Here is a 15,309-nt window from a genome sequence, read left to right as displayed (position 1 = left end):
CTGTATATCAGGCAGATGACTGTTAGTGATGACAGACGGCAGCTACATCCTGCGCTACCCGAGCTAATCCAAATCGGGATGGTAAGCAGCCCATATGCACAAAGCACGGGGTACCCAGGTTGCGCCGCCCCTTACATTGGGTCGCAGTCCCGTACATTGTAGACCCTGTCTTTGCAGCCCAGAAATCCCCCCCGTCCGACTGTGCTGCGCTGCTCCAATCCCTCTCCGTCACTGTTGGGCAATCCTTGCCTGGACTGGTCGCTTTCTCGTCTCCAAAAAGCAACACCAGGCAAGACGAGACTCAGAGTCTTGTCCGACGTCTCTTCGTTTCGCTCATTCACGGCTCGCCCACCATCCCAACCTTCCTTTCTCCGTCTCTCTCTCTCTCTCTCTCTACACGATACAATACGACAACCGATACCTACCGATTCACTCCCTCGCCTTAATACACGGGCCTTTTCCTATTCCTTCGCACGACCTCTTTTTAATACCCATCCCCAACGCAGACTTTTGCGCTTCAGCCTTTTTCAAACCTTCCACGACCCAGTTCCCGAACCTACCGACCCTTTTATCCCGCGCCAAAGTCACCATAACCTCACGTCAAAGCGCCGATTTTAAGACCGACCAACACCCCTCCCCCGACCGTTCGCGAAAGACTCTGAACCGAGCATTTTCCCCAACCTCGCGATACTTTTGATCCACGCGCAAAAAAGCGACATGTTTTGATTGAGGAAGTTTGCGAATTCTCAAAAACTTTTGCGCCGCCGATCCCTTTCCGACAGCAGCGCCCAAAATGACCTCCAAAGAACAGGCCGGTGGGCTCAATACGCCAAACGGCGATGACGGCTTTCCGAAACCTCAATTTCCTGGACGCTCCGACCGACCAGGCCCGCCGAGTATCATCTCGTCGCGAATGACCGACATCGCGTCCGACGACGGCGGGGAAGCGGTAGCCCAGACCCTCTCCGAAAACACACGCAGAAAATCTGGACTGGCTTCAGAAACTTTGTCGCGGCCAGGAACAGCCATGACCGGAATGTCTGGACCTCTTGAGGGACGGCGACGAGGCCCGCCCCCACGGATGAACTACATTACAAGTCTCAACGAGAAGAGGGGAAGCATCGGGGGCGGCAGTACCGCTGGTTCGATCAGCAGCAGACCGCCAAGCTCGAGAAGTAGAAGCCATGTCCCGTCGCTGACGTCTTCGGCTTTCTTTCGTCCCATGAGTTCGCAGAAGTTACAGGCCCAGCGTGGTGGTTCACGACCTGCGACCCGGCAACAACCTACACTAGGGGATACCGAAACTGCTTCCGAACACAACCAAAGTGCCGCCGCAGCGGCGGCAGTGGCAAGTGGTGGACCGAATGCTCGGCACAGCGTTATCTCTAATCCGGTATCGAATCCCGTCGCTCGTCTACAGCGGCAGTTGAGCGACAACGATAGCATGAGACCGCCTCCGTCTCGCGGAACCGAATACACCGACCAAGGAACATACGACCGAATCACCGCGAACACGAGTCCTATTCACGGTCATTATGCCGCCGGCAGTGTGTCCGAGAGCGTTACACCGTTACAACGGAACCAACGCAACAGCCGGAACCTGAGCGTCAATGTCGACAGGGGCTTTGGAGAACGAGGCAATCAACCTAGCCCCCTCAAATCGCCACGATCTTTCCGCTCAAGCTTCCTCTTGCCAGGTAGAAGTGATCAGAACAAGTCTAACCGGACTTTACCTGGCGGCGAAAAGCTGTCATCAACCGCATCGACACCGCAGCTCAACCCTGTAGACTCTTCGAGACTCGCCGACAAAAACAATTTGAAGAAGTCCAAAACAAACCTTGGCTACGTTTTCCAGTACTTTGAAGGCAACACCGTCTTCTGCTTGGGAGGTCGGTTCCAGAACACCAAGCACAGGCCTGTCAATGTGGCCACTGGGCTGTTCATCATCATTCCTGCCGTCCTTTTCTTCGTTTTCTCAGCACCTTGGATATGGCACAACATAAGCCCCGCCATTCCCATCACTTTTGCATATGTCTTTTACGTCTGCATTTCCTCTTTCCTCCATGCATCCCTGTCGGACCCAGGCGTAAGTCATGATCCTCAAACTATGTATGGTGACCGCACAACTGACCGCGCGTAGATTCTACCGCGAAACTTGCATGCCTTCCCACCGGCAGATTCGACTGAGGATCCTCTCCGGCTCGGCCCTCCAACCAACGACTGGACGCTGATCAAGTCAGCAGAGTCAGCGACGGCCGCGATGGAAGTTCCAGTCAAACATTGTAGAACATGTAACATTTGGCGACCACCCCGGGCTCATCACTGCCGACTTTGCGACAACTGCATCGAGACCCACGATCACCACTGCGTGTGGCTCAACAACTGCGTCGGAAAACGCAACTACCGATATTTCTTTGCTTTCGTCTCATCAGCCACATTCCTCTCTCTCTATCTTCTCGGCGCCTCTCTTGGCCAAATTCTCGTGCACATGAACCGATCAGACATCTCTTTTGGTAAATCGATCGATGATTTCCGCGTTCCCTTCGCCATGGTCATTTACGGCTTTATTGCCTTTATGTACCCGGCTGCTCTCATGAGCTACCACATCTTTCTCATGGCGCGAGGCGAAACAACGAGGGAGTACATCAACTCCCACAAGTTCATCAAGGCAGAGCGGTTCCGAGCCTTTACCCAAGGCAGCATCCTCAAAAACTGGATCGTCGTCCTCTGCCGACCGAGACCTCCTACCTACTACCAGTTCAAGAAGAGATACAGTGGCGGCGATCAACGTCTCGGTGTTCTCCGGGATCAGCCCAAGGGCGACGTCCATGGTATGGAAATGCAGAGCGTCAGACCATCAACAGGGTTCCAAGGACCCGTCTCTTTACGCAACGAGGCAAACACTACCGCGGCATAATTACCCATTTCTTTGATTGTTTTACGCGTGGCGTTGCTTAGGAGCCATCATATTTTTAACGGATCCTGGATACCTGTAATGTATGTTTTCTATTATACCCGGCTTTACCTATCAAAGCAGGTAAACAGACATAAACCGCGGGTTCTTTCTTGTGGCTCAGGGGACGGGAGCCCGTATTTTTTCCATCGTGGCAATACGCTACAATACCGAAGCCAGTAAATAGACGTTTGGCGCAAATTGCTGCGCTTGTAACAAATACTAGTCCATACCGATGTCGAAAGCTTCCACAATCGTGTGACGCGCGTGGCCTTTCCTTCCTGAATCACAGCTGCTTGCCTGTCTTAAGCAATCCATGATCAAACATTCTTCCACATCACCACTTTGCTCAACCGAGTCGAGACTGTGAATCACAACTTCGTGCAACCGTTAGCAAACATATAAATATGCTCACCAATCTACGTACCATCTATCGCGGAATTCCACTTATACATCAAGGACACCAGCAAAACCCAACATACAGAGAAGTAGTCTTGGAACAAGTTCAAAAATCATATTTCACGGGTGGTTTACTACGATGGCCTACGTATTTGACGGCTACTCGGAGGCCAGCTCTGGTCGGAATACCCCCCGTGGCCAGCAAGGCTCCAGCGGAGGCCGCCAGTATCGTCGATACAGGCATGATGATATACCAGTCGGCGGCGTACCGGGAGGCATTTACTACGGTACCGGTCGTTTCTACGAGGAGAATGTTCGCAATGAGCGGGAGCGGCAGCAATGGCAGCAACAACAGGACCAGCAGCGGCAGCAACACCAACAACAACAACAACAACGACGACGACAAGAACAAGAACAAGAAGAAGATCAACCGCAGCAGCGGCGACCGCCGCCGCCGCGGTCCTCTCCTTTCGGTAGCCACAGCCGTGTGAACGGTTCTGGAACCGAGTATGGTGCGAGGGAAGCTTCTGATGCCGCGAGGGCGTTCTTGGAGGCGCTCCAGAGGGCATACGAGCAACGGAGATGGCGGGAGGCTGGCGGCGGCGGTGGTTTGGGCTGGGGCGTCGGCGTTGGGGATGAGTACCCAGAGCCTGGTGCCATGGGTGGTGGAGGGCTGGGTCAGGATCACTTTGGTCCGACGGGAGAGATTCGGTTTGAGGATCTGTTTGGTGATTTCTTTGGAGGCCCTGGCGGAGGAGGAAGAGAAGGAGGAGGAGAAGGAGGAGAAGGAGGAGGAGCCGGAGGTGTGGACGGTAGTGATGGAGACGGTCGGGGCTCATTCAACCCCGGTCCCGGTTCCGGTCCCGGCCGCGCTAGTGGCCTCAGTGGTCACGGCGGCGCTGGCGGAGGGGAAGGAGGAGGAGGAGGTTCCGGTCCCGGAACGGCAGCTGGACCCGGCAGAGACGGCGGTGCCTTTGAGCCGGGCTTTGGAGATGCACCCGAGGCTGAAGGTCACTTTGGTGGTGGATGGTACGGTGGCGGTCCCGGTTTTGGGGGATCTGCGAGTGCTCGACGGGGAAGGGCCGGGATGACTTTGGCCGATTTCCTGGAGCTTTTCCAGAGCCAGCTTGATGAAAGTGGTCTGTTTGGGTACCCCACGGGGAATCTACCTTCTGACCTGTTTGATACTTGGTTTACGGACTGGTAACGGATCTGCCTAGTCAGTTCCAACCGAATATCATATTTAGGAGTCAATCGTTCAATTCTTCCAACAGTACAACACCGTGGAATAGACATGGTTCTTTCAAGTTAGAGTATTCTCAGCCCTTGAGTGCACTGCCTCTTTGATGAAACATTTGAGGCTGCTGGTGACACAGGTGTGGTGATTCGCCATGGAACACCCAACCTGCATAGCCCCGAAGAATTCTCCGTATGGCGGCCGATCTGCAGGACTGGTGCAAAAACATTTTGCGATCTGAACCATGACCGGGATTGAAAGTCAACTTTGATGTTACGCAGGTTTAGGGTGAGAGGTGGCTTTGAGCTTGCACAGCCCTGCTTATGTTATTGACCCGGCTGAGCAGTTGCTATTGTGGCCATATCTGTCCACCCGGTGTCTTAAACATGCTGTGGATACTTACTATTACCTTACGGCTGAGTGATCAAGACTGTGTAACTATCTTGCTCCCAACTTTGGTAGGCAAACGTCTAAACGTTGGCTTCTTCCTGCAAGCCACACTTGGTCTTGTATGCTAACATGCCAAGTCCTGACAAGGCTGACTACCTTACCCACCTAAGAACATCAAAGACAGGGTCCTACAACTTAAATTCTGCAAGTCAGAAGGAGCCTCAGACACGCTTTCTCATCCATTTTTTTCTATTTATCTTATCATCAGGTTCTATCCATCTGAAACTCATCTATCATCCATTCAACCCATAAACACGCTATGTCGCCTCCTTCCAGGTCTCAGATCGTTCGACATTTGACGTCTAGTAAAACTTATGCTATTGAGAAGGACTGGTACCGGATGTGGGCTACCATTGCGAAGCTCTATCGAGAGGAGAACAAATCGTTGAGACAAGTAAAGGAAGTTATGGAAACTGAACATCACTTTTACGCCACGTAAGTCAGTCTTAGATTCGTTGCTTCACTGGGCTCAAGCGTCTGACTTTGATCCTTGTCTAGAACCAAGATGTATAAGTCAAGACTGAAGACTTGGAAACTAGACAAGAAGCTTAAAGAAGCTGAAGTGGTAGAAATGCTCCGACGGAAGCAGGACCGCGAGGCTGCAGGAAAACGCTCACAGTTCTTCCTCCGGGACCAGAAGGTCAACTGGGATCGTGTGGTTCAGTATTTGAAACACAGACCAGACTTACGAGATACAGCTAGTATTGATGTCGTGCGATGTCTAGATTCGAGTCCAGACATTAAGTGCTCTACGCCTTCACCAATCTTGTCCAAGACCGAGGTCCCTCATCGAGTAGAGCCGCACCTGGACTTGCGCCTGCTCGACGACTCTCTGAGGGCCTTGCAATCCTACCTTGACGTGGCATTTGAGACGGGGTTGGTCGTTATCGACGGGTGCATCCTCTTTGGGCCCAACGGAGAGCCAGCGAGGCAAAGGGTCCTGGCATGGCACGACGATATGGCCGGCGTCAAGACCTTGCTAAACAGCAACCAGACGACTGCCGCCTTTCGCCTTCTGAATAAGCAGCTCGATGTACTGGAGCATCTGATTAGAGAACAGGACCCTCAGCTCCTACTGCTCACGTTCCACGACATCTTTGACCTCGAATCTAACCTTTCAGAGTCGCTCATTGTCTTTGTGGCTCGAATCCATCAGGCTGTCTTTGGCGAGCGACATCCCCTTAGCTTGATCTGGGACAGACTCGCTCGCTTTTCGGCAAAGGCCCGTCTGCAGGCTGTGCTGAGGATGGCGGCATACAGCGCAAAGGAGATAGAGGCTCGGATGGGGGCTCAGTCTGCGTACGTTGGGGTTCTGGAATGCCTTCAGGTGGATGTGCATAAACACGGAGGCTCCAAGGATGCGTCTGGGAGTTTAGGGAGTTGAGGCACGTCCGGGGTAAAGCCCAGTAAACCCCCCTTCTACTTGGGTTTAGCAAGGAACAACAGTGCATAATGAAGAGATGCTGGTACTCGGGTCATATTAAATAATACTGGCAGAAGTCCATCATTGGTTTCACTGTCTAGCTGCCTAACATTTTGGAAACATTTATAGCAGCGCGATATCTCTTGGCTGAAAGGTACACCTCGGTAAATATAGAAAAAGGCCTCGCCGAAACTGTCTAGAGCTGTTGATGATAGCATTACAACCGTGAGGTATTTCCTCTTCTTCCCTGTATGTACTTATCCCAGCCGGAAACGACGCCTCTGCTTAGCAAAAGGAAGGCCAGAAAAGGGAAGGTTCTCAGGAATTTGCGATTCATGTGAGCCCAAGTCTTCGACCCTGGTAAATGCCAATAACCCCACCCTCACATTCAAACCCGGAATGGAGTTGATGACGACAGCAGAAGTCGTGTCTTCCAGAGGCGAGAAGCACATCGCCGTGAATTCTCGACCAGCAAAAGTATCCTCATATCCAAAGTCCGGAGTGAATTTCAAAACGAGCTCTCCTTTTCCATCCGCGGGTCGAAGTGTTGTCGGAATATAAAACAGGTCGTCGTGGGCGGCGCCCGAGGACCGCTTGATCCGTCGATAGCAGAGAGATCCGGTCTGGAAAGACCAGCATTCAATGTGAAGATACCTCGTACATTGAGAGGTTAATAAATCGAGGCCGCCAGCCTCATGAAACTCGGTCCATTCCACCACTTGCCCACGAGGAGTTTCCACCCAAACCTCCGCGTCAAAGCTTTTTGTTACCTCCACCAAGTTGGGGGGTCGTAGATGGAAGTAGCCTTGGTGACCAAATAATGTCCGCCCATTCTGTGATACCCATGACCAGCTTGGGAAACCTGTCAGCCTAGCAAAGTTTGTCCCTTCGGGTCGGACCTCCCATTCCAGTCCGGCGAGAAAGGCGCGTTTCGAAGCAGTGGCGTCTGCAACCGGCCAGCCTGAGGCGACTACCGGAATGCCCCAGTATGAAAAGCACCCTGTATTGACTCGCGACCACTTCTTCAAGACTCCGGATACGGCGGCGAGCCTATCGCTCGAGTAGGTCAGCTGGCGGTCGCAATACTTCTGGAGTATAGCCCAGACGCCGTCCGGGGTGTTGAGGAGAGTCCACTCGGGCCTCTCGTGGTGCTCCAAGTTCCCCTGCACAGCGAGGGGACGGGTGAGGTGTTCAAAGCACATCATGTCGTGGCATTCGAAGGAGACCTCGTAGTTGGAGAAGTACAGTCTTCTTCTAGAGAGACAGGTTTCTTGGAATGTCCACCCCCGCGTGGCCCACTTGGATCTCGAGATCTGATCCAGTTGCCACTGGTGGCTAAACTTTGTGACAATCTTCTGCCGGCCGATTGTCTTGGTGGTCGGAGCGTGTTGCGTTCGGCCGAGAGAGAGGCCCGGTAACCCGTAGCTTGGGTCTTTGGCCCCAATGGCGATGATGGTGAGTTCCGCGTCGCCGTAGATTTGGTCCATTCTCTCCACCTGGCTCATCTTGTGGGTTGCGTCATCTTGCCATATGCAATATCGATCAATCCAGAGGTAGCGGAAGCCAAGCTTCGTGGTGGCCCCCATTGCGTCCTGGATGACTGGCGGGAGATTGTCTGGCAGGCAGGGGTATGTGTACTGATCGGGAGGCGCAACTCCCCAGACGTAGCTTAGCGCTACGTAACGATACCTCTTGCCTGGATCTGCGTTAATGATGCGACGGGACTCGCAGTCTATGAGCTTGAAGTGCGGGAGAGTCTGCCAATCGGGGCTGGTGCGACATGTATCGTGATGATGCTCGCACAGGTGTATCCACGATCGGACGAGGCCGTAGTCGATTCCCTCCTCGCGCAAGACCCTGCCCTGCATCGGGCAGTCCAGAAGAGAATGAGGGGGCTCCAAGACGGCAGTGGACGCAATGGAGACCAAACTCCCTGGCGCCTCTCGATGGGCGAAGCGGATCCACGCAGTCAGACCTCCGCCGGTCGCCGTGTTGCCATAGTACTGAGCGGAAGCTCTGTTGTAGTCAGAGGGATTCATGACGAGAAGGAACACCGAGGTTGAGGTTGACAACCCCTCGCGACTGGTCTGATTGCCCAAAACAGCAAAATTGTAGAGCAGATGAGCGGGGATCGCCAATATGACCTTCTCCTTCTCGGTTTTCGGGTAGCGGACGAGATTGAAGCCGATGGAGAAGACCAAGTCACAGAAAGGGCAGCTTGGGATCATGCCCGGGGGATAATGACTAATGCGCTCCTCTCGAGTGAGCGGCCTCCAGTCACCAATATGTTGAATGTATTTGGTCCAGCTAGTCTGGTAGCTCTGGATGGTGCCAATGGCTGGAAGATTGTGAAATCGAGCCGGGTTGAAGATGGCCTCCAGATCTAACTTGGTGCAATTCCGACAGAGTCGATTGTCTGAAAAGAACATGGTGGTGTATGCTTTCAAAAACAAGACAAGGATAGAGAGGAATTCTTTTTAGTAAGGAGTTTCTTGTCAATGAGCTGTATTTTTTCGATATCTGATATCAAGAGTGTGTGATGTTGTTAACGAGTGGTCAAATAGTCGGATTGAAGAGGCTCGGGATTGCTGCCTGCGCAGCCGAGCTCAAGCGTAAGCGCCCTTGTCACGACGTGTCGTCCAATTATATCCACTGGATGCAACATTTGCTTGGCGAACAACGCGGCATGAGATATTCATTTCAGTGCCTCTGAGTAAGTCAGAACTAGAAGTTCCAACGGCTCACGCCAATGTGACCTGGAAGACGGGACAAGCCAGATACTAACCTGTCCTATTGGGATTGAAATAAATGGTATCCGTAGTCAAAAGATGGTCCCAATTGTCCGGCATAGGTTGTGTTCCCGCGGCAAACACCCAGTCCAGATCCAACCTCATATCCATATCGACACCGTCGTGATCGTCCCGCTGTTCACCAAGCGGCTGCTCTCCCGGTTGCACGGGGGAAATGCTCTGGAAACTACCTGTGCTCTTCGACTCGGCCGGGCTATCCGTACGCGCTCGCTTCCGGGACGCCTGCTCGCTCTGCCGTCGGGCTCCGAGTTCGAGGGAGGGCAGCACAGGATTGCGCGCAGCACCGTCCTGACCCAGCCGACGAGAACGCAGCTCCCACTTGCGTTGCAGCATGAGAAGGAAGTCCCGAGACCGCTTGGCGCACTCCCAGGAGCTCGAGAGCTCCTCCAGAGCCCGGAAGCATACGCTCAGGTGCGTCGCCGTCTCCGTTGTTCTCTTCCGTTTGCGGCGGGATATGGATGCAAAGATGAGTATGATGGCCGCCGAGAAGATGATGGCGACGCCTTGGATGTGGACTCGCTTGAGGGAGTATTGGCGTTCGTACACCAGGATGAGCTTTGCTATCGCGGCTGCAGACTCGATGCACATGTACTGCGCGTGCATGTAGCCAGGGCCCTGAGGGGCTTGAGGTTGGATGTAGCTCGACGACATCCACGGTCTGTGGGCATGTATCACATTTTGATAGTATTGCATGCTGCAGAAAGAAAAGTTTAGCAAAAGCCGCTTGATGACAGGCACCTATGACATGGATTTTGGACTGACTGTAACAAAAGAACATGAGGCAGATATGATCCTTCCAAGTCTTCTGGGTCAACTTGGATAGTGCGTGGCAAGTTCTCTTTCCAAACAAACAGTCTTGATACAAGCCTTTCGTTGTGCGCCTGTAATATGTCCACCGGGATCCGGGAGTTGCCATATCTACCAGAATGGTAATCAGTCATACTGTGTTGAACATAACTAGTGATTTCCGGGTGATTCACTCACAAAGTGTGACCAAGGGGTGCCATGATTTCGCATAACTCTATTGTGTAAAGACTGACAGCATCTCCGTGATCATTCAAGGGTATTGGCGAGTTCCCGTTGCTACGAGGTGAAATGTAAGGAAGCCATTGCTCGACCGGCGTATCTGATGGGCCTTCTGCCGGCTTTTCCACTGTGATGTCGTCCATGCTGATACGGAAAGGCCGGCCTCTGTAGAAACCGAGCGTCCTGAATACATTGCAAGGTTAAAATAAAGCCACGGGGAGATGGAATTTAGGGTGGAAAGCTTACTGGTCCATAGTAAATGCGCCCCAGAATACAGCGCGACGAAGCTCGGCTTCGGCAGGTCTCAGGAGACCGTTGGCAACGTATGGTGACATGTCCTTGTGCAGAGCCAAATCAAATGCCAGCCGAATTGCCATTCCTAGATGAAATTGTGTTAGTCTTCGGTGTCTCATAGACCGTAGTATGCATTGTAGCATCGATCATGATGTGATGGGCAACGGTACCACTATACAACCAACTGCGAGAATCTCTATTCGCCCCCAATTCATGGCTACTAAGAACAATCATGGCTTGTAATGTGGACACTGAGGGGGAGTCCAGTTCGATCTCTAGAAGAATCTTGGCTCTTGCGGCGAAGAAATCCGGAAGAGACTTTGGGTAGGTTATGAAGCTCGGGTGGTATCGTGTCTCAAAAGCGGCGCCTAATGAACACCTGGTGAAGAGTCAGCATAGTCTATCGAAAAATAACACAGGAGGTGAAAATTGTTGTTGACAAACATTGCATTTCTGAGTGCCTCGGAGTAATACGGAGTATCGTCCTCACACTCATACCAACTGTGCTTCGCTTCTTCATACAGCGCCCGGTCCACTACGTGCTGAAAAGGATCCTGCCAAGTAAAGTAAAGATTGATCAGATGATCTTCAAGACCTTCGGGCACTTGCTTGCCGTAGCCCATATTTTCAAGATGCTTTTGGCCATCGTTGCGAACAGTCCGATCCACGGCCAAGTCATCAACTCCGGCAGGTAGCTCCATCAAACTTAAGTTAGATGTCGGTCCGAAATATGAGATTCGGCCATTGAGGCCAATGTGTAGGGAACCAAGTCTATCAGACAACTGGTTGACGAGGTCCTCTTCTGTGGTGCTCGAACCGGCGTCGTCGTCTTCATTGTCGCTCAGTGCAACCCCTTCAGAGTACGTTCTCAGGAGAGGGTGGCTCGGGGCCCGGACGCTGGCCAAGTCAACACCAGTTGTGATGGCGCCATCAGAAGGGCTCCAGTCCCAATCAGCGATCGATCTCGCCGTCAAACTCAGCAAGCGGTCTTGAACTGGCGGAGCTTGTCTGTCGATTGCGTCTTTGCCCAGATTAAAAGAAGACGGGTCGAAAGGCAACGAGAAGTCTAGGGGTAACTGGTCTGGTGGCAACGGGATGTTTTCAGACGGGGCGCGAGGCGCAAGTGGTTGCAGTTCTAGCGACAAAGTTGGGTCGAGGGATGGTGTCTTTTCGTGTTCGAGAGCCACTTGGACCGTTGAGACGCCCAGGGTGTGTAGTATCCGGGTAAGACTTTTGGCCTCTTCTGAGGGCATTGGTGGAAGTTGGAGGCCATTCTGAGTGATGTACTGGCAGAGCTGGTCGACTCTGTTTGACAGCAAGTCGACAGCAACGCGCAGTGATAGTCTAGCATGAATCAGTCTCGATGAGTTCGCCTAAATTTCAGAGACTGGCAAAGGGAATCTTACTTGCGCTTGTCCTCTCCAGCTTGGTAGCGGCAGTCTCGACGCTTAGTTGTGCAGTTGGAACATGAAGGAGTTGCGCCGTCACACTACACATGACTTGTCAATACAATGCCACAGGTCCCCGACTGAAGGCGTGTGTGTGTTATCAACATGAAATAAAAGTATGTAATTTTCAGAACGAGGTTAGTAGAAGTAGCGCGCACCTTGATCTTGCTTTCCCGACAAGAAATGCACGCTGTGGTGACATGCTTCCTCTTGGTGTTCGGTCTCGATGATTGGGACATGTTAGCCATACGTCTGTGAAAGTCGTGTCCCAGTTTTTGGAAAAGTTGGACGTTGAAGAAGATGAGGACGACGAAAAGTTTGGCTACCTTACATGTAGGGTATCTTTAAGAGGTCACAATGTGAAGGGCCGGTAGACACGTCTTGATCGATCCGAGGCACACTGGCAGCGGCGGCAGGGCGTTCCCCTTGGCGCGCATGTGGCTTTGTAAGTTGCTGTCATTATGTTCGCAGGGCTGGATGCGGGGTGCATGTGCTCCATGCCGACATGTACAGGGGACCTACTAAAAGCTAAAGTGACTACGTAGCACCGGAAATGCGCTAAATTTCATACCAGAGGGAGAGACGCTCGGGATGGAAAATGTGAGATGCGATTCGATGAGCCCGACCAATGCAGAGGAATATCGCGAGGTGAACTAGCCTACTCAGAGAGAAGCGGGAAAGGGTTTTTGAACGGAAACTACCTTCACTACGTGTTCCTCCGGTGGGTTTTGCGAAGATACTCGGACTCTTTCTTGAGTTAAGGAAGTTGATGATTTAGCAGGTGTTTGAACCACAGGATGCCAGCCATCTGTGCATCCACCACAGAGTTACAGCTTTAGAAGCACACCTTGTGTTTGCTGATCAAGAGACAAGGCCCGGGATTACGTTATTTACCTGCTATCCGGGTAGAATCAAGTCAATTCACCTCGTACAATTTGGCCCATCGAGTCGCCTATCGAGCAGACTAATGAATCGTCCCGAAAGTGTAAAGACGGCCAGGCCCATGCTGAACCCTGAACATCGTTCAAATTATACGTAAGATCGCCTGTGCCGTTTCTCTGAAGGATCAAGCTCTCCGAATGGGCCGGTTCGCGGGGCTCCCCATGCTCCCCGCGGTTACTTTTTCTGCATAATGGTGCTCTCGGTTTCTGAGACGGTTTTCCAGCGCAATTCTATCCAGAAAAAGAGTAAGTGGGCGGTATAAATGGTTTAACTTTGACTCTTAGTCCATGTTTTGACTATTGGAGCCATGAACTTGCCACATAACACTTGACATACTTGATCCTGTAAGGTTAAGGTGCCTTGATGTATCCTGACTGTATGATAACCTGTTGAGACGGTCGGATAAAGCGCCTTACTCTAAATTGACGCAAAGCCCGCACGCTTATCTAAGCCCGGCAGTGAAAAGTTTCTCGGTAGACACGTGCGCGAAAGAGTAAAATATCATCGGCACATTCAGGGAGTGGGAGCACATGGTAAGGCTTGTATGCGAAATTGGCTTCTCCGCGAAGAACACCTTGAACAAGAAGTCTCATCCCGTCTGATTGCAGGCCTCTCTTCATCTTTGCATCCAGCTAGTAACGGACAACAAGGTCCGTAGACTCCCGAAGCCTCGGTACTGTGCCGAACTGACTCCAGACGAGCCAAGTGATTGAATCTGATAACTCAAATTCTGGCCCTGGGAGAGATCGTACCATTCGTTAAAGTCAATGTCCTGAGCCAGGAACGTGCACATAACCCTAGGACTAGGACGAGAATAACAGGCGGCGCTGACTCATTCTCCAAACCAGCTCCTTCAAACTTGCGTCTAGGACGTCGCCGTGGCTCTTGATGATGTGACGACAGGTTAGTCGGAACCAAAAGCCTGAGGACGATCTGAAATCTAAGCCGCACCAAGATCTCATGGGACACGTCTGAAACCGGTTCCTGATGTCTCCACCAAATCTGATTCCAGATGTCAAGTCGATAGACGAGACAATGCTTTACTATTGTGGCAGAATTCATTTTCTCCGTTCTTCGCCGAATCTGAACTTATAAGTCGACAAGTTTCCTTAGCTGATCAGCCCGCGTAGGAGGGATTCCGTCGAGGCGAGCACCTCCGTATGGGGCCGGTTCTCGGCGGGGCCCACCCGGAGATCACTCAGGCAATTCTGATCTGCAGAGACAACCCGATTTGTCTCACTGATCTCTGCCACTTTTTCTGGCCGCAGTCCTGAGCAGTCGCCGCTCTAACCTGAGGCGAGCCTAAGCATATAACTAAGTACTTGAGCCTGTGCTCGAAGTACCTAAGCAAGCCCCGTTATATTATACTAAGTGGCCGTAATATAAGCTCTGTTGATATATGTTAGGTGACTATGTAAGTATAATATATAGCGGCCTTAAATATGATTTAAAATATATTTACATAAAGTATATATATAATTATATACTTTAGCAAAGCCTGATTTAGATTTAGGAACTCATGATTTGCCAGTCTTACCCGGTATCAGTGTTGTGACGGCTGGCAATCGCTCTCTCGCCCACTCGTCAACCTGTGTTTTGAAGTCAAAGTGGAACACCTTGGAATAGCGCCCGTTACTAGCCTTTTCGATGTTTGGCAGGCTACTGAAGATAAAGTGCTGCTTCTTCTGCGACGAATGGAAGCACGCTCCGATAGCAGAGGCTCCCATTGCCCAGACTGAAAGAATGATAAATATGTTTACGGGTATTGCGCAATACATTTTTCCTTCAAGCACCGGAAATCCAAGCGAAAGTCTCTATTTTTCATTTTTGTCACCTTCCTAGGCGAAAGTCTATTCCCGGATGTTACCTGGCTGTATGATGATGGACCGATTCTGTTGCGGCTTAGACGTCTTGCCACAAGTGGCTTGATTAGTCTCCACAGTCAGGCGTCTAGCCACGAAGTGGTGTGGCTGATTCCTTACGTAAAGACGGGATTCCGGATCGGCATTCGGGCCTCGCGTCCGGAGCCGACACCAGTCTTACACATAGCAGTAATGCAAACCCCGGTGGTCCGTAATTCATAATATCACCTAGTTTTTAGTGCATGCCTCCACAGCATAAGAATTAAGAGCTTTCAAATGCGCTAGTACTATCCTCGCCGCGCGATCTTTTGCTGGAGTTCTCTGCTTTTTATTCGTACCTAGTTGAAGTGACTGAAATTATAATCAAGGTCAACATTACCAGCCGTATGAATCATCACTTAGTGCGAAACCCCCCTAGTTCCTACCAGGATTATTAGCTGAGCAAACTGCATAACAGCTCATCTG

The 15,309-nt window shown here is 51.7% G+C and overlaps 5 protein-coding genes across 5 annotated transcripts; 3 read left to right on the top strand and 2 right to left on the bottom strand.

The window, feature by feature from the left end:
• Positions 1-793: 793 nt before the first annotated feature.
• On the top strand, positions 794-2,917 carry CORC01_04925 (DHHC zinc finger domain-containing protein; the record flags this gene model as incomplete). The annotated part of the gene is made up of 2 exons (XM_022616572.1): positions 794-2,086; positions 2,141-2,917. The coding sequence occupies 2 exons, from the start codon at positions 794-796 to the stop codon at positions 2,915-2,917; spliced, it is 2,070 nt and encodes a 689-aa protein (XP_022476934.1).
• Positions 2,918-3,491: 574 nt separating this feature from the next.
• Positions 3,492-4,559, top strand: CORC01_04924 (uncharacterized protein; the record flags this gene model as incomplete). Its single annotated transcript, XM_022616571.1, has 1 exon — positions 3,492-4,559. One exon carries the CDS (start codon positions 3,492-3,494, stop codon positions 4,557-4,559), a length of 1,068 nt encoding a protein of 355 aa, XP_022476933.1.
• A 739-nt stretch (positions 4,560-5,298) lies between these two features.
• Positions 5,299-6,423, top strand: CORC01_04923 (uncharacterized protein; the record flags this gene model as incomplete). The annotated part of the gene is made up of 2 exons (XM_022616570.1): positions 5,299-5,474; positions 5,538-6,423. The coding sequence occupies 2 exons, from the start codon at positions 5,299-5,301 to the stop codon at positions 6,421-6,423; spliced, it is 1,062 nt and encodes a 353-aa protein (XP_022476932.1).
• A 296-nt stretch (positions 6,424-6,719) lies between these two features.
• On the bottom strand, positions 6,720-8,891 carry CORC01_04922 (uncharacterized protein; the record flags this gene model as incomplete). The annotated part of the gene is made up of 1 exon (XM_022616569.1): positions 6,720-8,891. One exon carries the CDS (start codon positions 8,889-8,891, stop codon positions 6,720-6,722), a length of 2,172 nt encoding a protein of 723 aa, XP_022476931.1.
• A 351-nt stretch (positions 8,892-9,242) lies between these two features.
• On the bottom strand, positions 9,243-12,288 carry CORC01_04921 (uncharacterized protein; the record flags this gene model as incomplete). The annotated part of the gene is made up of 8 exons (XM_022616568.1): positions 9,243-9,966; positions 10,035-10,190; positions 10,257-10,481; positions 10,545-10,677; positions 10,814-10,971; positions 11,037-11,936; positions 11,999-12,081; positions 12,199-12,288. The coding sequence occupies 8 exons, from the start codon at positions 12,286-12,288 to the stop codon at positions 9,243-9,245; spliced, it is 2,469 nt and encodes an 822-aa protein (XP_022476930.1).
• Between the last annotated feature and the right edge of the window lie 3,021 nt (positions 12,289-15,309).

The sequence above is a fragment of the Colletotrichum orchidophilum genome (genome assembly GCF_001831195.1).
Source record: "Colletotrichum orchidophilum strain IMI 309357 chromosome Unknown Scaffold_33.1, whole genome shotgun sequence".
Classification (NCBI taxonomy): domain Eukaryota; kingdom Fungi; phylum Ascomycota; class Sordariomycetes; order Glomerellales; family Glomerellaceae; genus Colletotrichum; species Colletotrichum orchidophilum.
The sequence above is the reverse complement of the archived record's forward strand: the minus strand, read 5'-3'. Positions and strand labels throughout refer to the sequence as shown.